Here is a 25,845-nt window from a genome sequence, read left to right as displayed (position 1 = left end):
TAACTGGCATTTTAACTATAAGTCAATTTAAGTTATGTTTTCCGTAAGTACAGTACAGTGGGAATAAATACAAATAAACGCAGCAAATACTATGCAAATGGCTATGTATACACTAGAAGCATCTGTCTACAGAAGTGACCGTCGGAAGAGATGTTCCGACAAAACTTCTGTCAACAGATTGCTACACATAAAAGCAGATCAATCTTTTGATATGTTCTGTCAGCCAAAAGGGCCCCCAGAGTATCTACATGGTGTGATAGACCCCGGCCCACAGCTGGCTACAGAAGCCTCATGGAAGGGAGAATAGGTTGGCAGCTGGGTTTGTGCCTTTGTTTCCCAGAGACTAAGGTTTATCTGGCGTCATCTAGCAGCAGCAGCAGGCTAAGGGTTTCCTCCAGGTAAGTAGGGGGAAGGAGACAGAGGACAGACACGGGCTGTGGAAAGGACGACTCCCAAGAAGAGAGGGCTGCGATTACCTGAGGAAAGTACTGAGGAAAAGCGTCTGGTGGAAATGGCTCAGGGAGGCAGTTTTGCTGCACCAGGAGGGCCCAGGAAGGGAAGCCCCTCCAGCCACAGATGCCTAGTGTCCCTGTGCCAGAACCCGGTACATCTGGGAGGGGTCTGGGTTCCCCCCAGACAACCCCACACCCAGGGCAGCACTAGAGGGCAGGAGGAGACTGGGCACCCCTAAGTAGGGGGCAGAAAGAGTCTCCTCCACTAATGACTGCGAACAGGAGCAGCTAACAGGGAGTTTGCCTGGGAAAGCACCCCAGAGGGGCTCAGGTGAGTGTGGCATTTGGGGGGCTGTGTTGTGAGCTGGTGGGTCGAATTTCTGTCTGTGGTGTCTGTGCATTTGTTTCATTTTGCAGTGCGGGGCAGTTTGCGTAGCTGCCGGTGTGCCTGAGCATCTGTTTTGCAGAGAGGGGCAGTTGGAAAGCGTGTCTGGCAGTTTGGCAAGTTTGCAAGGTGCGAATTGGGAGAGCTTCCTTCCAGGTGGGCCTTCAAGGGCTGATTCGATTGGAGGCAAAGGCTTTGAGCTGGGCCGAACCAGCTAGCAGCTCTATAAGAAGGCAGCCCCAGTGAACCCTGTGAGCAGTGAACAGGGAGTTTGCCTGGGAGTTCGCCTTCGGGAGGAGCCCCATACCTGTTTTTACCTTTCTTATATGGTGTTTCTCTTGTGTCTTTCAAGGCGGCACTAGAAACAAATAAGGGATCTCTGTAAAGGGAAAAAATGGAGAGTGACATGGCTGGTGAGAGGTCTGTTGTTGTGACCTGCATGTCATGTGCCATGTTTGTCTTCCTCCCGAACGATAGAAAGGACTTTCTATGTATCAAGTGCAAGCTGGTAGCCATTTTAGAAGAGAAGGTTAAAGGACTTGAGGCACAAATATCAACCCTCAGGTCCATCAGAGAGGGTGAAGACTTTCTAGATAGAAGGCAACAGATAATACTGCAGGAACAGCAGGCTACCCAAAACAAGGAGGAGAACTGGAAGCATGTTACCTACAGGAGCAGAAAACCAGTTCAAGTCTCTCCAATTCCAGTGGTGTTAAGTAACCGCTTTCAGCCTCTCTCCACAGGTGATACAGATGAGATAACTGGGGCTGATACAATCCCTGGGAGGTATCTGAAAGAGTCCCCACGGTTTAGAAGGCATGGGATGCACAGTCCTAGGGATGGGAGTTCTATGACCACCCACCCCTAAGAGAAAAAGACGAGTGGTGGTGGTTGGGAAGTCCCTCCTAAAAGGGATGGAGTCATCCATCTGCCGCTCGGACCTACAATCCCGGCAAGTTTGCTGCTTGCCTGGTGCTAGAATTCGGGATATTACAGAGTCGCTGCCAAAAATTCTTAAAGCTGTAGACTATTACCCCTTCCTACTTCTTCATGTAGGAACCAATGATACAGCCAAGAACAACTTTGACAAGATCATGGCAGATTACGTAACCCAAGGAAGGAAGATGAAGGAATACGGAGCACAAGTGGTCTTCTCATTTGTCCTCCCTGTGGAAGGAAGAGGTCCGTGTAGGGATCGTCGAATCACAGAGGTAAATGTGTGGTTGCATAGGTGGTGTAGCAGGGAAGGATTTGGTTTCTTTGACCATGGGATTCTGTTTCATGAACAGGGATTGCTGAGAAGAGATGGGATCCACCTCACTAAAAGAGGAAAGAGCATCTTTGAGGGCAGGCTTGCAAACCTAGTGATGAGGGCTTTAAACTAGGTTTGTCGGGGAAAGGTGACACAAGCCCTGAGGTAAGTGGGGAAGGAGGAGGAAAACAATCAAGTGGGTTTCCTGAGTGAAGAGGAGAAAGTGGGGCAATCGGCCCCTTCTCTAAGATGCTTGTACACTAATGGCAGAAGCCTACGGAATGAACTGGAAGAATTAGAGGCCCTGGCACAGTCAAACAAGTATGAGGTGGTTGGAATAACGGAGACTTGGTGGGACGATTCGCATAACTGGAGCACGGTCATGGAAGGTTATAAACTGTTTAGGAAGGACAGACGGGGGAGAAAAGGAGGAGGAGTTGCGCTCTATGTGAGGAAGCAGTATGATTGCTGAGAGCTCCAGTATGAGAAAGGAGAAAATCCAGTTGAGTGTCTTTGGGTTAAGCTTAGAGGTGGAAGTAACAGAGGTGATATTGTAGTTGGTGTCTGTTATAGACCACCAGATCAGGGAGGTGAGACAGATGAGGCTTTCTTCAGGCAGCTAAGTGAAGCTTCCAAATCACAGGCCCTGGTTCTCATGGGAGACTTTAATCATCCAGACATTCGTTGGGAGACCAATACATCAGCACACAGATAATCCAGGAAGTTTTTGGAGAATGTTGGGGATAACTTCTTGGTACAAGTGCTGAAGGAACCGTCCAGGGCCCATGAGCAACTTGACCTGCCGCTCACAAACAGGGAAGAACTAGTAGAAGAAATAGAAGTGGGAGGGAACCTGGGCTGCAGCAACCATGAGATCATAGATTTCATGATCTGGACAAAAGTAGGAAAGGTGAGCAATAACATACAGACCCTTGTTTTCAGAAGAGCAGACTTTGACTCCCTGAGAGAATGGATGAGCAGGATCCCTTGCGAAATGAAGATGAAGGGAAAAAGAGTTGAAGAGAACTGGCAGTATTTTCAAGAAGTCTTACTGAAGGCACAGGAACAAACAATCCCGCTGCATAGTAAGAAATGCAAACATGGTAGGCAACCAGCTTGGCTTAACAGGGAAATCCTTAGTCATCTTAAATTCAAAAAGGATGCATACAATAAATGGAAACGTGGACAGTTGACTAAGGAGGGGTATAAACAAACGGCTGGAGGATGCTGGGCAGTAATCAGGAAAGTGAAAGCACAATTGGAACTACAGCTGGCAAGGGATGTGAAGAGTAACTAGAAGGGTTTATACAGGCATGTGAACAACAAACAGGTTATCAGAGAAGGTGTGGGGCCATTACTGGATGAGGGAGGTAACCTAGTGACAAATGATGCAGGAAAAGCTGAAGTACTCAATGCTTTTTTTGCTTCAGTCTTCACGGACAAAGTCAACTTCCAAATGACGGTACTAGATACTGTAGTACAGAAAGGTGGAGGGCAGCCATCTGTTGGGAAGGAACAAGTTCTGAGCTATCTAGAAAAACTAGATGTGCACAAGTCCATGGTTCTGGATTTAATGCACCCCAGGGTATTGAGGGAATTGGCAGAGGTCATTGCTGAAACTTTGGCCATTATCCTTGAAGACTCTTGGAGATCGGGGGAGATACCGAATGAGTGGAAGAAGGCAAACGTAGTGCCCATCTTTAAAAAAGGAAAGAAGGACAATCCAGGGAACTATAGACCTGTCAGCCTTACCTAAATCCCTGGGAAAATAATGGAGGGAATCCTCAAGGAATCTGTTTTGGAGCACATGGAAGAGGGGAAAGTTATCAAAAGTAGCCAACATGGATTCACCGGGGCAAGTCCTGCCTGACCAATCTGATTAGCTTCTATGACGAGGTAACAAGCTCTGTAGACATGGGGAAGTCAGTGGATGTGATATACCTTGACTTCAGCAAGGCTTTTGATATGGTCTCCCACAACATTCTTGTACATAAGTTAAGGAAATATGGATTGGATCCTTGGACTATAAGATGGATAGAAAGCTGGCTTGATGGTCGGGCCCAATGAGTAGTGGTCAATGGCTCAATATCTGGATGGCGGTCTGTTTCAGGCAGAGTGCCGCAAGGCTCCATTCTGGGGTCGGTGTTATTCACCATCTTAATTAATGACCTGGATGAGGGACTGGATTGCACCCTCAGCAAGTTTGGGGATGACACAAAACTAGGGGGAGAGGTAGATTCGTTGGAGGGTAGAGAGAGAATCCAGAGTGACCTGGATAAATTGGAGGACTGGGCCAAAAGAAATCTGATGCGGTTCAATAAGGAGAAGTGTAGAGTCCTGCACCTGGGACGGAAGAATCCCAAGCATTGTTACCGGCTGGGGACCGACTGGGCTTAGCAGCAGTATGATGGGAAGGGACCGAGGGGTTATGGTGGGTGAAAGGCTGGATATGAGTAAACAGCGTGCCCTTGTAGCCAAGAAGGCTAACGGCATACTAGGGTGCAGTAGGAGGAGCATTTCAAGCAGATCTAGAGAAGTAGTTATTTCTCTTTATTTGGCACTGGTGAAGCCACATCTGGAATATTGTGTCCAGTTTTGGGCCCGTATAAAAAGGATGTGGATTTGCTGGAGCAGGTTCAGTGAAGGGCAACAAAAATGATTAAGGGTCTGGAGCACAAGACCTATGAGGATAGGCTGAGGGATTTGGGCTTGTTTAGTTTACAGAAGAAAAGACTTAGAGGTGATTTAATAGCAGCCTTCAGCTTCCTGAAGGGAAGCTCTAAAAAGGAGGGTGAGAAACTGTTCTCAGTGGTGTCAGATGGCAGAACAAGGAGTAATGGTCTGAAGTTGAAGAAAGAGAGGTGTAGGTTAGATATTACGAAAAACTACTGCCCCAGGCGGGTGGTGAAGCATTGGAATGCGTTGCCTAGAGAGGTGGTGGATTCGCCATCCCTTGAGGTTTTTAAGTCCCGGCCTGACAAGGTCCTGGCTGGGATGACTTAGTGGGGGTTGATCCTGCTTGAAGCAGAGGGCTGGACTAGATGACTTCCTGAGGTCCCTTCCAGCCCTGTGATTCTGTGACTGTATTTTGGACTAGCCTATCATGAGAATGGCTCTCAGTGATGCTGTGGCCCAAGTCTCTGCGCGAGCAGGAGGCAGCTCAGGGGACGCAGTGGGCCTCTGAGGCTACACTTTAAACTGCCACATAATACAGGGCCCAATAAGGGCAAGCCTGGGGCTTTGTCACAATGGCTTTTTTTTGCCGGCATTTTCTGTCAACAACACATATTGTGTGTAGAGGCACCGTGAGTTTCGTGGACAAAGCCCCAGTTTTGTCTACAAACTCTCTAGTGTAGACATAGTCTAGAATTACAGTGTGCAATACTACTGTTATTGGTAAGTGAAGTACTTTACATACTTTTTTGTTTGTTTCTTAATATCTAAACTTGTTTTCTTTAGTGTTATGCATAGCTAGGTGTACCTCTCTATTATCCAGAATATTTGAATACCCAGCAACTGCCCAGTCCTGGGGCTGCCGGATGTGAAAGAGTTTAGGGTACACTGTGTTTAAACTGTTAGTTAGTTTTTAGTGTCATCTGTAGGTAATTAAGCAGACAGCCACTAAATGCACAGTACCGTGCTCTTCCATTCTGCATATGTACATGTTAAATTAGTGCTGGACAGTATATTTACTTTGTTTTGTTACACTCTCACCTTATTTTGTTTTTATTATGATTATGGCGCTCCAGCCATGCAGTGGTCTGAACCACAGCTGCTTCCAGCTTTCAGAAGCCTGAATTAAAGGATGTTCAAGTGTATTTGGAGTTCACATAAAAGGGAGCGATACTATTTTCATACAGCCTTTTGTCAATCTGCTGGAAGGCACGACCCTATCCTTCTTGGAGATTTTGGTAACAATAACAAGCCACAAGCATTTTGCTCTAATGAATGGGATAAAGTGATGGCATTTTGAAAAGGTCCCCACCTATGCCTAACAAAATAAATCAAACCAAACACACAGGAAATTTAAACTTAAGGAATGGTAAATAAACTTCAGAAAGGCAGAATTTTGCTTCATTATTCTGCCAAGAAGTTTCAGCTCAGCAAGCTGAATGTGAACATTGTGCAGCTCAAATTCCCTATCCAACCCAAACTATCTGGAGGTCCAATGGAAATAAAGCCTAGCTCTGATTAATTACATTTCACACCTAACCCACTCTGTGTGACATACAAGAACTCTGCAGGGGCATAAGGTTTTTTATTCATGTCTTTTACCACGCCTGCTTTACCTTGAGATCGGCTTCTGTATTTCAATATACCACCTCCCAGTGTTGGACTTTGGCAGCTCTCTTTGGTCACTTCAATGTTAGCTTGAGGATCTTGAGACTTATCTGCCTCAGTCATCTGAAAAAAGTAGAAAAAGAATAAATTTAAGAAATTAGCTTAGCTGATGGAAATGTTTCTAATTTTTTAACAGTTTCCTAGTAGGAAGAAAATTCCATTGTACATATCCCACTTGTAAATTTCCTTTTTCCCCCCTGCAAGTCTGGAATTCTATTGAACTAGTTTTATGTGAGCCAGAAGATTCAGAGTCTTTACATATATTTCAGCAGATCCATTTCAACCTTACTGAATACATTCATTCATTCATCTGTGTATTTCTAACAGCATCATCCTACAGTCCTTACTCATGCAGGATTCTCCAAGAGAAGGAAGTATGACCAGGAAAACAGGATTTAACCCTGATCATTTTATTACCCTCAGTTAAACGGTAGGGCAGATCTCCACGGCTTATTCTCCATCTAGTTACCCTCATCAAACTTCTGCTGATCATCAATGACGGTTTTGTAGGGACAACCATATAGAACAGAGGGGGGGCAAACTTTGGCCTATGGGCCAAAACTGGCCCAGTGGACTCTTTTGAGCTATCCTCAGCCCCTTTCCCTCTGTCCCACCTTCCCTGCAGCTTGAGCTGCTGCCCCTGCCACCTGGATAGTGTGCTCCCTGCGCCGCCAGCCCTGGTGCTCTCGCCTGTCGAGCCGTGAGCTCTAGCCAGGCAACCCAGCTGCAGTACCACCTCGCTTGGTGCTCCAGATCTGCAACTTTAGCCGGGTGGCACAACTGTAGCACTGCCAACCCCAGTGATCTGGACAGTAGGAAGCAGGAGGGGGCCCGAAGGGTAATCAAAGGCAGGGAGCAGGTTATGTCTGGGTGTTTAGCGAGGCACTCCCCTAACCCTCCATACAATTTCTGAATCCCTATGTGGTCCTCAGGCCAAAACATCTGCCCACCCCCACCACAGAAACTATGTTCTTTTAGGACTAATACCAATATAGTGAATATTGATGACTGTGGCATGCAGAAAGGTAGGTACATAGACTGTTATTAAGATTGCCTGGCTAAGTACTCGGATACCTGGGATTGTCAACTTAAGGCTATATACACAGTCTTAACTCTGATGCCTTATACAAATGCATTAGGATGTAGAGGGTTTGATCATTCACTGCCTAACATCTTGTTTCGGAGCAGTAACCCCTTTAGTCTGTTTCAGCAAAAACACCAAACCAGCCATGGGACTCCTCGTTCTAACATGATGTCATCAACAGGTGCGAAGTGAATGAAATAGATCACAGTATTGGCACCTGCATAGATATAGGTGGCAATACAACTTACAATACAGGACAATACAAGATCAAGCTCATAGTCTTCAACGGCATGACTAGATGCATCATGTTATTTGGAAACCCCTCTTCTGCATCTGTTGAGAAGCGTACAGGAAATGCGATACACGCCTTCCAAAATGTACAAGTAACCCTCCTCAATATCTCTGCACCCAATGAGATCCACATCAATGCTTCCCTGACACTAAAAATTATTACACAGATGCAGCAGTGATGTACTTCCCTATGTATGTCATTTCACAATTATCTTTGAAGTATTCACAAGCATACTTGAATGTTCTCCTAACTGAGCACTTTAGGAGGTTAGGTGAAGTAGCTAAAATGCAGGCTCAGTACAATTTTAGGTTTCTGACATGTGGAGGTGGAATCAAAACACCTAACTTTCATTGGAAAGCAAAGGAACTCTTCCTCAGTACAGACCATTTCCTGACCAAATTTCACCTTTCAACCCTCAGATAAATTTCATAATCAGTGACTGAACTTTTTCTGCCCAAAATTTCCCTAAAAGATCTCCCCATTTATGTAGAGTCAAAACTTGTAAAAATTCTGCTCAACCATTGAAAGTTTCAGAAATAGTAAGTGATTAGAAAATAATAAGGTGTTTGAAATGGAAAGAGTCATGCAACCTTAACACTGCTGGTCTTACCTCTTACTTCTGTAGTGCTATAAATAACTTTTATTTCAGCTATTTCTTGATAATATAGAGAGGTACCATAAAAGCAATCTTAAGGCTTTATTCTAATGCTAAATGGTACATAACTCACATTTCTGTATAATTTAAACGACTCATCTAGAGAGCAAAAGAATTCTTTTCTCCTAACAAAATTACTGTATCCAATTTAGACTGTCTTGTATACCCAAGGGGAGGAATAACTCTTTCCACAATAGATACAAGGATCAGGCCAAAAAAAGTCACTGGGACAGGGCCAACATACCACTTCAGCTCTTCCTGAAAGCTCTCAGCTCTCAGAGAATATGCCTAAAATATAGCAGTGCTAGTTAGAACAAATCCTGGACTGCTGTAATTTACACCATCTTGATTCATAGCCAATAATTCCTTGCCTGCTCATAGACAGTAAACAGTCTTGACTCTCATAACCAAAGTCACTTAATATGATCAGTGTATCTCACTGTTCTAAAGCCCTAAAGAACAACCCAGGGAGGCCTGGATGCTGCTCACGCTTTCAGGATGACAAAGCCCTTTGTGATTTGTAGCTTAGGGCATGAGGGATCATAGGACCAGGGATGCTTGAATGCAGACAGCTGTGTTTCTCTCTGCTCTAAAGCTAAACTGCTGTCATTCACTCACCATGATGTGGTGAGATGTCATGTTAATTTAGCATGCCCGCTGCCTCTGCAGCTTAGGAGAGCTGGGGCAAATACACAAATGAGGCCATGCCATAATTTACATAATCATGTCCTGTGCAGTCCCATTTGCATAAACACCCTACTTTCTATTCTATCCACCCTGTAAAAGCTATCAGCTGCCCTCTTTAGTTCCCTTCCATCCTGCTAGCGCGGCTCCCCTACCTCTTCCTCTAGCTTTGCACGTTCCTCCTGGGATGGCCCCTTCATATGTCCTCTTTGGTTTTCTCTTACACTGAGCTTCCACCACACACACAGTCTGGCCCCCAAGTGCCCACAGCTGTAGGGATAAAGCTCAACAATGCTCTGCATTGCACTGCTCAGTGTTGGTTCAGCCATCTGCCTGTCTCTGGGCAGGTTCAAGGCTGATCACTAGACACGGTCTTTACAGTTAGAGTCCTTCCATGGTGAGATTTCTCTTCCTACTAGAGAATGTGGCCAGGGAGATAAAGATTAGGGCAACTCTCCCAAGTGGGAAATTTAAAATACTGTTCTGGAGCAGCCAACACAGGAGACAAACATCCTGGATGTCGGCAATGTAGGGTTCAGGTTACACTCAATCTGTAATTTGAGCAAAGGCTCAGGATAGACTTTGTGAACCAAATGTTGCAGAAAAAGGTAAGATGGTTTTGCCAATTAAGTCAGGTTGGAGCTGGGAGGTGGGGGGAAGGGGAAGGGAGAGAAGGTAAAATCCCCATCTCTTGAAATCAACCTCAGTATTTTCAAGATCACTCAAATGACTGCACTTGTCACCATACCCTAATAGACAATAACAATCAGGCAATTTGCAAATACCTAGAAAATAATAGAATCATAGAATCCTAGGACTGGAAGGGACCTCAGCCACCTAGTCCAGTCCCCTGCTTTCATGGCAGGACTAACATTATCTAGACTACCTCTTGCTATGTGGTATATCTTGACTTTAGTGAAGCTTTTGAGACTGCCTCACACGATAGTTTCATCCACAAACTGGCAAATAAAGCCTAGATGAGGGGTCTGCAACCTGCAGCTCTGGAGCAGTATGCAACTCTTTAAGGACTTCTTTGTGGCTCCCAATGCTATAACTGCAATAATAATATAAGTGAAAAAGTATAAAAAAAATAAAAACCACCACCACTGTCCTGCTTATTTTTTTATATTTTGGTGAACATCTAAAAGTACAACAATGAACAACTGACATGTAAACAGCAAATGATATGTGATCTCAAAACACTGGATAACTCTCCCTTTAATACGTGCAATGCATTGTGGGATATGCAAGTGCACTGTTCTTAAAATCAGGGTTACAAAAAGCATGGTTTGATGTTACATTTTAAGGACTGTCTCAGTCACATGCATTGCAGCTCTTTACTGAGTTTTTTTTTTTTTTTTTTTTTTTTTTTTTACCAACTTGGGGGAAAAAAAAAAGGCTCTCCTTGCTCTTTTCGTTGCTGACCCAGGCCTAGATGGATTATAAGGTGGGTGCATCATTGATCGCAAAATCACTCCAAGGGAGTAGATACCGGGGTCAGAGTCAAGCTGTAAGGGCATATCAAGTGGGGATCCTAGGATCAGTTCTGTTCTATATGTTCATGAATCATTTAGGCAATGCCATAGAGTACACGCAAACTTTGCAGACAGCAATAAGCTGTGAAGAGTTGCAAATGGTTTGGTGGACAGGTTTAAAATTCAAAATGGTCTGAAAAAAATGGAGAAACGATCTAAAATAAATCGGATTAAATCCAATAAGGACAAATGTGAAGTACTCCACTTGGGAAGGAACAAGCAGTTGCACTCTGACAAAATGAGAAATGACTGCCAGGCAAATATCTAGCAGAATTGATGTACCCCAGAAGACATCTGTGTACCCCCGTAGGTCCACATACCCTGGGGGCTGAAAACTACTGAACTAGACAACCTCTTGAGATCATTTCCATTCCTACACTTTGATTCTATGGTTCCTTATAAGCCACAATCCTGGAAGAAGGAACACCCCAAGTATGCATGTGACGTGCAGAAGATAAACTGCATGCAAATCTACATGATCACAATAAAGCCCCAAACCATTCTCATTGGCTTCCTGGATTATATCATGGCCCACTTGGTTTCAGGCTACTACAAAAAGTAAGGGAATTTAAATATTCTTTCTTCTTGTGAGAAAAACTTTGATCTGGCACAGGCCATAAACCTTTGGGGAAGGTACTCTACAATTTGGAATATATGCCATGATAGTGGTATTATGATTTAAATTGATGCTGTTGTATAATAAACTACCTATGTTTTTGTTATGCTGTGAACACCATTAAAAATCCAACCCAAGGTGCTTCTAAGAATACCGAATAGTCATTTGCCTGTAATCTTTTTTTTTTTTGCTCATAACTCAAAGAAAAACATGACTCTGCCTTTTTCTGGCCACATGGGAATGTATCTTTTGAACATCTAGAACAGGGGTCAGTAACCTTTCCTAGGCAGAGTGCCAAAATGTGATCTTTGACCTCTACATATGGTCTGAGTGCCAAAGATACTTTTTAAAGTCACCAACAATCCTACTTACAAAGGTTTCACTAATAAATAAATAAAGATGCAGAGCTTTACCATTTAGGTGGTGGTGGTGGGTAGCTTGTCATTTGTTAATCCACAGGTGGCATGGTTTTGAACAAGCTCCCGGATACATGTGGGAGGAGGGGCAGGGCTGAGTTCCCGCTGCACGTGCCAATGAAAATCAGCTAATGTGCCACTCTTGGCACCTATGCCAGGGGTTGCTGACCCCAATCTAGAATCTGTACTCTTGCCATCTTAGTCCTCCTTGCAACCCAGGAAGTGAGGTGACTATTTCATACTCTGAGTGCATCTCTTTAAGAAAATACCAAGAAAACCTGTTCAAGATGGTTTCATTGTTAGGACAACAGGAGTTGTAACACATGCTGGAGTTTGAAGAGTTTTGAGGGAGGTCTAAAACTAGAAAATTCTAACCCATTCATTTAATTACTTCTGATGAGACATCTTGACTGCTTCCCAGAGGTAATACTACTATCATGAGCAGAGTCCTGGCATTCATACACCTGGAGGGCTACTCCAGAATCTTTTAGTGGGCAAAATCCCAGCTGAACCAGGCCCTTAATCTGGCAAGTGCATTTTACTTAACCACAAATACCTTGGCAACCAATGAATGGCAAAGCAAAGCACCACGTTAGGGATTATACAATGGAATAAGCAAACTATGTTATTGCTGCTATTGAGAGGTGTTGGTTGTTTTTCCCTTCAGTGAAAATGCTTAATACCTCCTGCGAGATACCACTGCCTTCCTTCACTGAGGAGAGCTAAGAGAAGGTTTGTAAGGTTTATTTTGTAAATGTGAAGTAAACTGATGCATAGATAGTGGGCGGGGGCAGAGAGGAAGGAAGGTCTCTCTTTCTAGCTTGCAGCATTAGCTGCAAGCCGGGTCACCACAAGTTCAGCAGAAGCTGGGCAGATCAACTAGCCACTCTACAAATTTTTAAAACATCATCTTAATCCCTGTAAACATCAATATTTCACATACTTTCTAGAACAGCTCTTGCTCTTTTTCTGTCCTGGGAAATGTATGTACAAAACCAACATTTGCTTCTTATACCATTCCTTACCTATCCTGGTTTATAGCCATCAATGGACCTAACCTCCATGAATTTATCTAGCTCTTTTTTAAACCGTTATAGTCCTAGCCTTCACAGCCTCCTCTGGCAAGGAGTTCCACATTTTGACTGTGCATTGTGTGAAGAAGAATTTCTTCTTATTTGTTTTAAACCTGCTGCTCATTAATTTCATTTGGTGTCCTCTAGTTCTCATATTATGGAAAAGTAAATAATTTTTCCCTGTTCACTTTCTCCACACCACTCATAATTTTATATATCTCTATCATATCCACCCGTAGTCTCCTCTTCTTTAAGCTGAAAAGTCCTAGTTTCTTTAATCTCTCTTCATACAGAGATAACTTTCATAACCTCATTCACCTGCTACTTAGAAACCTCCTAACATTTGGGGGAGGACGGGGAAAGCATCCAGAGGCAAGTGTGGCAATTACAGGCCAGTAAGCCTAACTTCAGTTCCAGGCAAACTGGTTGAAACTCCAGTCAAGAACAGAATTATCAGACACACACAGATGAATACTATTTGCTGGGGAACAGTAAGAATAGTTTTAATGAAGGGAAATCATGCTTCAGCCACCAATGCTCAGCAGGCCAATGCTCAAACCATTGAGCTATAGTGTAGGTGGACTTGCAACATGCCTCTGACACAGGCCCTCATCAAAGCTTCTTAATGTAAGTAGCCATGAATAAAAGGGAGGGCCTGCTCATGGATTAGTAAAGAGTTAAAAGACAGGAAACAAAGAGTAAGAATAAAGGGTCAGTTTTTTAAGTACAGTTGTCCCTTGAGTTATGAGGGTTCCATTCCCATGCGCCCTCGCATAACTTGAATTTTACGTAAGTTGGGGGTTGTGTGTGCAGCGGCTTTTTTCCCCCACGGAACTAATATTCTGTAGTTGGGGAAGCAGCAGGAGCACCTGGTGGTCTTTTTGAAACATAAGTCCTGCAGTGGGTGGGAGGGCAATTGCAGAGGGTTAAGCCTGACAGTGGGCTGGGGCAGTGCGGGGGATAAAGCCTGGGCTGGGTTAGGGCTGCAGCAGGGGTAGGGGATGGAGCTGAGCTGCAGCCACACGACCCTGTGGAGCGGTTGAGCCAGAGCCACATGCCGGGGTGCGGGGGGTGAGCTGGGCCGCATGGAGTGGGGTTGAACCAGGGTTGTGAGGGGCACGTGAGGCTGAACTGGGGCTGGGGGAAGTAGGATTTTGAGTTGTGCTTAACTCATGTTAATGCAAGTTACATGCAACTCAAAATTGCGCATTTTGAGGGATTACTGTAGAGAGAAGTAAACAGTTGTGTCCTCCAGGGATCAATACTGGCACCAGCATTGTTCAGTGTATTCATAGATGGTCTGAAAAAACAGGTAAAAATGAGGCAGCAAAATTTACAGATTGTACAAAATTACTCAAGGTAGCTAAGTCCAAAGTAGAGTATGAAGAGTTACAAAGGGATTTCACAAAACTGGGTGCCAAAAAAAACCCAAACAACTGAAAGTCACTGTTGATAAATACAAATGTAATGTGCATTGGAAACCATAATCCCAACTATACAGACAAAATGATAGGATCTAAATTAACAGTTACCACTCAAGAAAGAGACCTTGGATTCAGTGTGGATAAGACTCTGAAAACATCCATTTACTGTGCATGAGAGGTCAAGAAAGTGAAGAGAACACCAGGAATCATCAGGGAAAAGACAGATAATAATGCTGTAAATATCATAAGGCCACTATATAAAAGCATGGTATGCCCACACCTTGAACACAATACAAAGATCTCTGTGTCCATATCCAAAAAGGTATACTGGAATCAGAAAACGTACACAGAAGGACAATAAAAGTGACTAACGGTATGGAACAGATTTCACATGACAAGAGGTTATAAAGAATGGACTTTTCATCTTGGAAAAGAGATGATTTAAGGGGCTATGATAAAGGTCTATAGAAAGAAGCACAAGCACAAGAACCAGGGGTTACCCAATGAAACTATTAGGCAATAGATTTGAAACAAACATGAGGAAATACTTCTTCACACAACGGCTACGTCTACATGTGCACGCTACATCGAAATGGCTTATTTCGATGTAGCGACATCGAAATAGGCTATTTCAATGAATAACGTCTAGACGTCCTCCAGGGCTGGCAACGTTGACGTTCAACTTCGACGTTGGGCAGCACCACATCGAAATAGGCGCTGCGAGGGAACGTCTACACGCCAAAGTAGCACACATCGAAATAAGGGTGCCAGGAACAGCTGCAGACAGGGTCACAGGGCAGACTCAACAGCAAGCCACTCCCTTAAAAGGCCCCTCCCAGACACAGTTGCACTAAACAACACAAAATCCACAGAGTCGACAACTGGTTGCAGACTCTGTGCATGCAGCATGGATCCCCAGCTGCGGCAGCAGCAGCCAGAAGCCCTGGGCTAAGGGCTGCTGCACACGATGACCATAGAGCCCCACAGGGGCTGGAGAGAGAGAGAGCGTCTCTCAACCCCTCAGCTGATGGCCGCCATGGCGGACCCCGCTATTTCAATGGTGCAGGACGCAGATTGTCTACACGTGCCCTACTTCGACGTTCAACTTCGAAGTAGGGCGCTATTCCCATCCCCTCATGGGGTTAGCGACTTTGACGTCTCACCACCTAACGTCGATTTCAACTTCGAAATAGCGCCCAACACGTGTAGCCGTGACGGGCGCTATTTCGAAGTTGGCGCCGCTACTTCGAAGTAGCGTGCACGTGTAGACACGGCCAACAACACACAGAGCCAGAGGATGCTGTGAATGCCAAAACTGGGTTAAAAAAAAGAATAAATTCCTAGAGGATAGGCCCATCAATGGCTAGTGACAAAATGGCCTGGGATGCAACCCCCTGCATTTGATGAAGTGGGTCTTTGGCCACAAAAGCTTATGTTCTAATATATCTGTTGGTCTATGAGGTTCCACAAGACTTCTCCTAGTTTTTGCGGATATAGACTAACACAGCTACCCCTCTGATACTCGTTCCCCTATTCTGGGGGTGTGTCTACACTTGCATTCCTCTTTTGAAAGAGGTATGCAAATGAAGAAATCAAAAATGCAAATGAGGTACAAATTTGCATATCTGGCACTTCATTTTCATATTTCAAAAGAGCTTCTTTCGAAAGAAAAAAACCAGTGTAGATGCCACTCTTTCAAAAGTAAACCCCATCTTCGAAGGACTCCTTCTTCCCATAAAAAAACAAAAGAAAGAAGGATTCCTTCAAAGATGGGGTTTACTTTTGAAAGAGCAGCATCTATACTGGTTTTCTTCTTTTGAAAGAAGCTCTTTCGAAATAATATGCAAATGAGGTGTCCGATATGCAAATTTATACCTCATTTACATTTCAATTTCCCCTCGTTTGCATACCTCTTTCCAAAGAGGAATGCAAGTGTAGACACACCCTGGGTGTCTCTCTGACTATCAGAAACTGGGACAGGACAGGGGATGGATCACTCAATAACTGTCCTGTTGCGATCATTCTCTCTAACTCACTTGGCACTGGCCACTGTTGAAAGACGAACACTGGACTAGATGCACCATATGGCTGTTCTCATCCTAGAACCTTCCACCTAAATCTATTCATGGCCTGTTCTTTACCTCTTTCACAGAATGTTCTTAATTTATGAGTTGCACTCTGGACTGCTGCACCTTTCTGCAAATACAGCTGAAATGCAGAAGCTAAACTTTGGCAGCTACATTTTGTACAGGCTCCCCAGTTGGGCAGGCTACCAAGAACGCCACTGTCAACTGATCTGCTTCCATTTCAAGGTCACCGTTCATATCTCCAACATAGCTAACAAGTCAGAATTCAGCTATATCAGTGACCCACCAAAAGAGCTGTTCCCTGGTCTTGGATAAGGTTGCTCACAAAGTGCTGGTTGATGTGCCTGGGAACCACGGATAGAGAGTCCTTGGCTGTGGAACAAGCTCAGAGAGGTTTACGCTGATCTGAAGGTAATCAGATTTACAGCATGTGCCAAAACCGTGCTTTTTGAGAAAGCATTGCCCCCATGACCTGAATGGCAGAAAAATGCACAGTAAAACAGAAATACAAGCAGAACCAGGGACAGGAGCTGAGCAAGAAGCACCAAGAAGTTCAGTAGGGCCTTCATTCTGGAGCTCTACTTAATTAGGAAATCTTTAGATAGTATGGCAACCGGCACCACAGCAAGCCAGAGAAGCTGCTCCCTCCCCAGCATGTAAAGATTATGTTGGGGTCTGAATGTTATAACCCAAGTAGATAGGGCATGAAGGTGCCTTGCACTACCCCAGACATCCAGGCGATCTTTTGATTCAGCACATTTACCAAGGCAGTCTCTGCCTCTGGAGAGGTAAAGTTTACTTCTTTTGGTGATGCAAATACTGGCAGACTTTCCAGAAGGGCAGCTCTGGAAATGACCCTTGCTGGTCCCATAGGATGTCATTTGTACCTCCCTCGGACCCACTGTTCATTAAATGAGTGAGCAGGCTAGCAACCTCCGCTTTCATGTCTGGCAAGGAAATCAAGGAAGTAAGATAAATATTTAACAACTGGAACCACCCTGTAATTTTCTGAATAGGTGGAAATGCTACATAAAAACAACTCAAAGCCTTGTAAGTGGTCTCCTGAAGTGTGCCTGGGCTGTCATATTACTGAAAAGTCTCAGAGGGATAGCTGTGTTTGTCTCAATCTGTAAAAACACTGAGGCAGTGGCTACGCTAACCCTCCCTTTCGGAAAGGGCATGTCAATACAGCTGTTAAAATGCAAATGAGGTGCTGATATAAATATTTAGCACCTCATTTGCATAATGGCAGCTACCCAGCCTACAAAAAGTGCTGATTTCGAAATAAAAAATAGCCATGTAGCTGGGGTGCCTTTAAAAGGGTGCCCCAATTTCTTAAGCACCCTTCTTCCTGGGTGGCCACCATTATGCAAATGAGTCCCTGAATATTCATATCAGTGCTTCATTTGCATTTTTGAACAGTTGCATTTACCTTCCCCTTCCGAAAGGGAGGGGTAGTGTAGCTACGGCCTGAGTCCTGTAGCACACCTTAGAGATTAATGGAATTAGTAGGGCATGAGCGTCCATGGGTAAAACCCACTTTCACCCACAAAAACTTGTGCCCTATTAAACCTGTTAGTCTCTAAGTTGTTACAGGACTCCTTGTGATCGCTTTACTGAATGTCTGCATTCAACAGCGTGTCTATGGGACAGAATTATGATGCTTCACTTCTTTTAACTGTGAAAGGTGCAAACTGATCCCAATTTTTGGTTTCAGTTTACTAAATCTCTGTATTTCTTCCAGGGAAAAACTTTCAGGTTGCACCTAGCTAGGTATATGCAAACTCTGCATTTGAAATGCATCCTGGCATTCAAGCACAAGATCAGTTACAGCATATCTAGATACCTGAGGGTGGCTACACAGCACCTCAGGTGAAGAGGATTTGGGGTGTAGTTGATTAACGCACATGGGAAAATATATAGAGGGCTAACTTTCTCTAACAAATGCTTCAGTGAGTTCTTTGGAAATCAGTGTCAGAACTGTAGCACTTTTACTCAAACCTATAACAACAATTTGCCAGTTCCATGGGAGAAAGGGAAAGCATTTTCTTTCCAGATCCTACAAAGTTATTCAGGCCAGGTGGACCTCTGAAGCCTATGGCATTATTTGTTGGCACCACAGACTCACCCATGCGGCATGGCTCTCAGGGTTAGGGCATTATGTCAGAAAAGCAGATTTCATTTCCATGCTTTCAAGTGACTATTAAAAGTAGAAAAAAGCAACTTTTAAAATTAACAACTTTGGCAACATCCTTTTAAATAGAAACACCGGAAATTGCTTGTGCCATTCGTCTCTACTGCAGCAGATCTTCAGAGGAAGGCCACCACTGACAGGCTCCCTCTTGGCCCTAGAGAAAATGAGATCCATCCAGCTAAACAGATTTCTCACCCAGCTTTAGATTAGCTTTGTTTTCTTCTGCCCCGTAACACACTTCCTTGCCTTAAACAGCTTTTGAACTGTACTAAATTCAATTCACAATAAACATTTTTGAAAAGCTCAAAAACCCCATAACACTCCTGCCCTATTTTTGTTTCCGTATTCAGGATTTGAAGACAATGTTAGAAAGGATAAATATATGTTTGTATGCAGTATGTTATTCAACCACTAGATGGCTCTGCACAGAAATCCAAGAAGGTGCTGGTTCCTGGTAAACAAAACATGGAATTCAAGCTGTGTGGAAGCCTGCTTATTTGTGTATATACTTTGTAATGATTTTCTCTAAAAATATCCCTTGTTTAAGATAGATTGTGATTTCATATATAACAACAAAACAAAGCTATATTCTCTATTTTGGGGTGGGGGGGACATTTTGTTAACATACTGAGGGGAGAACAACAAAGGAAACAGTCTTTATTGCCAGTCACGAGGTATAAATAACTCTGCTGAGAACATAAGAAGATCTCACACTATCAAAGCCAACAATTGGAGGGTGTATTCCCATGATATTTTTGGTATAAATCTTTGGAAGTAGTTTAAAGACACTGCATCTTACTAAGTAGACCGCATGATATGCAATACTTAGGTATCTAGTGTCTTTTTCAGACCCAAATAGAGGATCTAATGCCTTACGTACATATTACATAGACTGTATTTTTTTCAAGCACAGCACGTCTAAAATATAATTTAACCAATCCCAGCTAGGTTTGGATTGTATACAGTTACAAGAATGTTGGGATAAACAATCTGCAGATGTGAAGAAACAACATTAATGATAACTCTCAAAGTCCCGGTGCCTTTATTATCTTGATGCTCACGTCCACTAGTCTGCAGGGCCATGATTGTATTTGTTTCATTCTAATGTCATGGGGAGGTTATTTTAAGTTGCTAAAGAGAGTTCATTTCCACCAAACCTGGGCAGTTATCCAAGTGGCCAAGAGAGAAATAGCTGGTTACCACATCTGCCGCTTTGTGGAAAGCAATCTCATTCACAAAAGGAAAGGGATATGGAGACCCTGCACTGCAGACAAAGTAATTTTCCATTATTGTGCCAATTTTCAAAGAAACATTTTACGTGGCAGAATCAATGGCTGTAATTCCTGAAGTTTAATAGGGCATCTTAATGTCTCCCAAGTGGTTCTCAAACTCATCCACAGTGCAAACCACATCTTGTCAGACAGCCTGTCACCTAGACACCCCCACCTCTCACTTGTCACCTTCTCTCACACATGCCACTTCCCCTGTGTGATTATATATGCTCTCTGTGTCAGCTGCAGTCATTGGAGTCACAGCAGAAAAGAAGCCTTTTAGCTTCACGTGATGTGATGCACCGGCTGAAATTACTTGGCTGCTCTGGGGATACTCACATGAGCAAGGCAAAACCCCCTAAACTTTTTTGCAGTCATCTCTTGTCCAGATTTTCACTCTGGCCATCCTAAGAATGTAGGTTTCCCCCTTTGCTGTATTCGCAATGACCCCTGTTGACAGTCACAGCGCTGCGTAAGCATGATGAAGGGGGCTGATTTGGCACATGAGGAGGTGCTGCTGCACCTCAGGAAGGCGCGCTACCTCCTGCAGTAACCTGATACACACCAGCTGCCTGCTTCAAAAAGAGTATAGCATTCAAACCTGGCAACTCTGCTACATGATGCTAAGAAGGAGCAGGACCAGGCTGTCTGGGGTGACAAATGTCCAAGGAGATGTTCTAAGGGAGAAACCTCTGCTGCAGAAGATAACGGGAGTTGCAGCTGTGCTGGCGTGGGGTGGCTCCTTATAACCCTGCCCAAGTCTCTCTCTGCCAGGGCGGGCCACAGTCTGACCCCAAATCTTTTCTCTACTTCACCTAACAAAATCCTCTGCAGTGTACAGTCTCAGAAAGGTAATTGTGTTAACTGAGCCACAAAAACAACAAGGAGTCCTGTAGTACCTCAAAAACTAACAGATTTATTCTGGCATAAGTTTTTTGTGGGTAAAAACCACTTCAGCTGATGCATGGAGTGGTTTTTACCCATGAAAATTTATGCCCAAATAACTTTTAGCCTTTAAGGTGCTGCAGGAATCCTCGTTGGTGTAAAGTATATTACTTATAAAAAGATTCTTGGATCTAGCAATCCCATTTACAGTTGGATTTCAGAGGCATTCTGAGAATGCATTCTCTAATGGGACTGAACACTGGAGTCCTTTAAGTCATAAAGCCCCACCGACCCACCCACAAACATGATTAATTGTTGAGTTCTGCTTCCTGTTTCCTTGCAGTGCTAAAGCTTTCTCCGAAATATCAACTCCAGTGTTTTTAGAAAAACTTTTGACCCTCGTGTGTTTTTTTAAACTTAGGGCATTGTTATCCTCTTCCTTACTACACTCGCACAGCTAGAGGTAATTACATATGTGGTCTAGAGAGACTCACAATGGGAAATGACTGAACATTCCTTAGGCTCAAATAAAGAACTGGGATGAACTCATCTCTGCACGCTTACAAAACAGGTTGATTTACCCCTCTTTCGGGTGCACACCTTGCCAAAATCGCAAGGTGAGTTTTGGCACGATTAAAGAAACCCAATTCACACATAAGAGGCATTTAAACGTTAACAAATGACATCCTGTTTCTATCACAGCAGGATTATTCAATCTCCACAGGCCACAGCGATCTCTGTATCCAGCATGTTTGCAACCTGGAGTCACAGCAAGCATTTAAGGCAGCAGCAAACTTTACCAAAAGTTAGGAAAGAATAACAGAACAGTCACACAGCTGGGAGCATTTTCCGGATCCAGTAATCTGGCCACTTCCAGGGCAGCTGCACAGCCAGGAGACTATAGGAAACGTTCTGCACTGCTGCAGATGTTGACTCAAGCAGCAGAGAGACACACACACCAAAATGATTAAAGTGATCTTTGCAGGACTTCACGTGGATTCCCCACAACCATATTCTGGCCGGGCCTGGTTACTCACTGGTTCTCCACCGATAACAGAGACTGTGGCATGGGAGGATTGGATTTTGTGTCTCATATACACATATAAGTGATCTAAGTGCCAGTATATGGGACAATCATAGGTGTGTGGGATACACGTGCACAAATGAACAGTATTTTCCTGGGGCTGTGCCACTGGCATGCTACATGACTTTGGTCAAATCACTTTCCTAATCTGTGTCTTGGTTTCCCCGTCTGTAAAATGGGGATGCTATAAAATGCCTTGAGACCTATTGGTGAAAAAAGCTATACAAGATAAGGTAATATATAGGAAAATCTTTAATATCCGGCAGCCACGGGACCGAGAGGTTGCCAGATATTAAAATATTCTGGATAATAGAGAGGCATACCTAGCAATGCATAACACCAAAAAAAAATGATGCTTTAACAGGTCAGATTGTCAGAAAGTTCCAGGCAACCACCTTTTTAAAAAAAATCGAGTTCCATGAAGTAGTCTCAATTTAGGGCATCTAAACACTGAGGGAGCCAAAATCATCACCAAAAGCTGAAATCTTTGCTAAAGGTATAGTGATATTTTCTGGGTCATGTTTGCTTTTACCAATAGAAGACACAGCAGAAGGTTAAAGGGCAAGGAATATGGTAGACTTTCCTTAGCAGATATGAACAGACACACACACCAAATGGTAATATTTTTATCCGTCCCTCCCCACTTACATACAAATACGTAAAAGTAATATACACAGATTAACATGAAACATCCCTTCAAGTTCTAACATTTGAAGAAGTGGGTCTGCCTCACAAAAGCTCATCACCTAATAAATTATTTTCTTAGTCTTTAAAATGCTACATGACTGTTGGTTTGTTTTGTGACGATACAGACTAACACAGCTACCTCTCTGTAACTACTGAGGCAATTCAATGCAACACAGCCTCACCTTAGAATTTTACAAATATAGAGAACTTTTTGGCTGAACCAACACTGAAATAAATTTACTTTCAGGGTTTTAATATAATCCTCTTTCTTCCTGGAGGCACACGTTTTATTGATGTTAGAACTTGAAGGGATGTTTCATGCTAAATGGGCCTTTGGGCTGCCAGGATGGGTAATAAAAGAGTTCCAATTAAACTGTATTTATAAAAGCTTTATATTAGTGCAGTATAATGCTTGGATTTTAAATATGCCACAAGAGTGATATTTCTGTTAGTCTCCAAGTGCTACTGAGCTCTTTGTTTGTGAATTACAGAGCTTCTTCCAGACTGCTACTTCTCAGCCAGCAATACTGAAGGCAAAGTTAAGACAGCAAGATCCCCCAAATCTGAGGGAAAATCTTGGCGATCCAGCACACGAACAATTAAAAAAAAAAAAAGTAACCACCAGATTCGGTTCAGTTCCGATGGCTATGCTTTGACATTTGGCAACACCCTTTTGAATTCCAACACACCTTCACTATGGACCTTGCACAAGCAAGCTGCATCAGGTTTTTCAATTCTCAAAAATATCCTACGGAACGGCAATGTGCCCTGAAAACAATATAATTTGTACTTTACTAAGTACTTTGTTTCATTCAGTATATCTGCACCTAGTTGCTGCACATTGATAGTTATACAGTGGGGTTATAATTAAGGGTGTGATTTTCTGAAGTGGTCAGCCCTGAACTAACCTCATTTGTTGAAGCTGATGGAAGCACAGACAGGACAATGCTGAATGTTTACCAAAACCCTTATCCTATAATTTTGCAGCATCTTTCAAACCTAAATTCAAACTTATTACTTAAGTTATTTTGATGCGACACATCAATACCTATTTTTATTACACGAACTCCTAACATAACCAGAGCTGAAAGAGACTAGAGGCACACAGAGAAACGTGCTAAAACAGAACTAAGGCTATGTCTACACTATGATATAAATTCCATTTTCTTAAATTTGATTTTATAACACTGGGTTTTCTAAATTCATATTTGAGTATCTTCACAACCCCACAAAGTCGAGTTAGTGCTGCCACGCTCAATTGCCAAACATTGAGCACTGCATTATGGGAACTTGTCCCAAAGTTCCCTCAGACTTGCAGCATTCTGGGCTTTTTCACTGCTGCAGTATGGGGGAAAAAAGGCCACACAAAATGGTTGTGGGTATGATACTGCATCTTCCATCATCGCATTGCCTTCATTCCCCTCCCATGGAAAGCAAACAGCCATTTTTTCAGAAGGAAAAGTAGGGAATCCCAGGCAAAAGAAAACCAAATAGGCTGGCTTCAGAAGGTGATGGAACCATATAAACTGGTTGCTCAGCTACTTTTCCCTGTTGAAAGAACCCTTCACATTAATTATTAATTATTATTATTATTCCCTTTGTATGACTTTTGAGTGATTAGCCAACTAGCTCACCAGACAGGGGTCTGTTATACCCACATACCAGAATGACTCTGTGCCCTGTGATCACCCAGGTGACTGTCATGTCAACTGGTCCCTCAGCTACTTTGCCTCACCTTGAAACCACCCCTGCCTGGCCAGAATGGCATGACTGTTATGTGATAAGCCAACTAGTATACCACACAGGGGACTGTCATACCCACATGCCAGAATGACTGTGCCCTGGGATCACCGAGGTGACTGTGCCACCTCAACAGGTCCCTCAGCTACTCCCCCCCCCCCACCCCGGAAGCACAGTATGTATGGTCTGACGCATCTTGCAAATAATAATGGAAACAATTCAGTTCACTGAAAACAAAGAGCGCTTTCTTGAAAGGAAGTCAATTTCCCGAAGCTTGCTTTGGTACAATGGATCACGCTATGGGGAGTGGAAGCCGAGGGCCCACTTGACGCGGTCCCTTCAGAGGTTTTCTCCGGCAGTGGCGTATAGTTGAGGGACCTGTTGACAGGGTCCCCTCATTGGCTGTCTGCTAGCCCCCTGGTGTGTGCTGCCCCACTGAAAATATAGCAAAGACAGCCAGCCCCCAAAAATCCTAGCTGCGGGGGGCGCGGGGGGGAAGACTTCTCCTGCGCAACAACCAGACCCTAAAAATCTTTCCCTCCTTTGGAGTCCTCACCACACACAACCCAGGACATGGTGCTGTCTGGCAGCATGGTCTGCACTGCACTGCAGGCATGCGCTTGGGACTGCCCCTGTACACATGTGAACGACAGAAAGTAAGTTTGTCGACCTCTCATACACACACGAACCCCACAGCCCAGACACCACGTGGTGCTGTGGGGCAGGGGCTGGGGCCAGCACTGACAAAAAATCATGGCTTCTCCTGCTATATCTTATGCAGGGAAGCAGCCATCGCCCCATGTTGGGGTTGTATTTTCCATAGGTAGACAATCGTCGCGCTGATAGTAAAGATATTAATTCAGAATGGGCCCAGGTGCCCACTTCAATTTCCTGGGCTTTCTGATGCCGAATTCAAATTCATGGGCTTCCAAGTTATCTACTTCCTATGCACTTGGAGAGCAGTGGAGATGGAAGCAGGCAGAGTGGGCAACTGACAGACATTGTGGAATACATACGGGGACACCTCTGGAGGCCAATAAAGTCGATATAAACGCTGTTTCCACACTAGCATTAATACAACCTTGTAAATTCAAACTTGGCACTATAACGACTCATTTTGCGGACGTAATGCTGCCAACCTTAGCTCTCCCTAAAATCGACCTAGTGAAGACAGTGACATTGTAAAATTGAGTTAACTGCCTTAAAATCAACTTTATCATGTAGCGTAGACATAGCCTAAGACTGACACATACTCATCCCCTTACCTAAATCTTCCTGTTTCCGTGATTGCTGAAATAAGTTCTGTTCAGTCCCGGCCCCGTTACCACCATCTCTGGGCCGGCAGGAACAGATTTCCCTGCTGCACACCTTCTGCCCTTCATTCTTGGCATGTGTGTCTGTCAGTATTTCTCCCAGCAGCTGACAAAGCCCATTCAACTCCCTATTCTTCCCTAGAACACCAACATCTTGAAAGTTTTAAGATCTCCTGTAATCCTTGGCTCAGACCTGAGAATAGAAAACCTTAAAGTCCTGTGTAGATATAAAGTTGGTATCTGCATCTGCAAGAATGATCTGCTGCTATCTGCATCCACATCCTCAGATATGGATACCTGTAGAGGTAAAGCAGATATCCATGGACGTGCCGGATTCTAGTAAACTTTGCCAGCCCAGCTGAAGTTAGACAGGCA

The 25,845-nt window shown here is 43.8% G+C and overlaps 1 protein-coding gene across 3 annotated transcripts in view; it reads right to left on the bottom strand.

Moving 5' to 3' along the window:
* The window catches only part of LOC142013831 (PDZ domain-containing protein 2-like), a 185,458-nt gene that overhangs the window by 53,734 nt on the left and 105,879 nt on the right, over positions 1–25,845 (bottom strand). For all 3 annotated transcript variants that reach the window (XM_074995708.1, XM_074995709.1, XM_074995710.1), the window contains one exon: positions 6,379–6,493. In XM_074995708.1, coding sequence (XP_074851809.1) covers positions 6,379–6,493 — 115 coding nt within the window. The remainder of the gene's footprint in view (positions 1–6,378; positions 6,494–25,845) is intronic.

Source organism: Carettochelys insculpta, chromosome 5, assembly GCF_033958435.1.
Source record: "Carettochelys insculpta isolate YL-2023 chromosome 5, ASM3395843v1, whole genome shotgun sequence".
Taxonomy (NCBI): domain Eukaryota; kingdom Metazoa; phylum Chordata; order Testudines; family Carettochelyidae; genus Carettochelys; species Carettochelys insculpta.
Note: the sequence above shows the minus strand (reverse complement) of the source record. Positions and strands in the feature narration are given on the sequence as shown.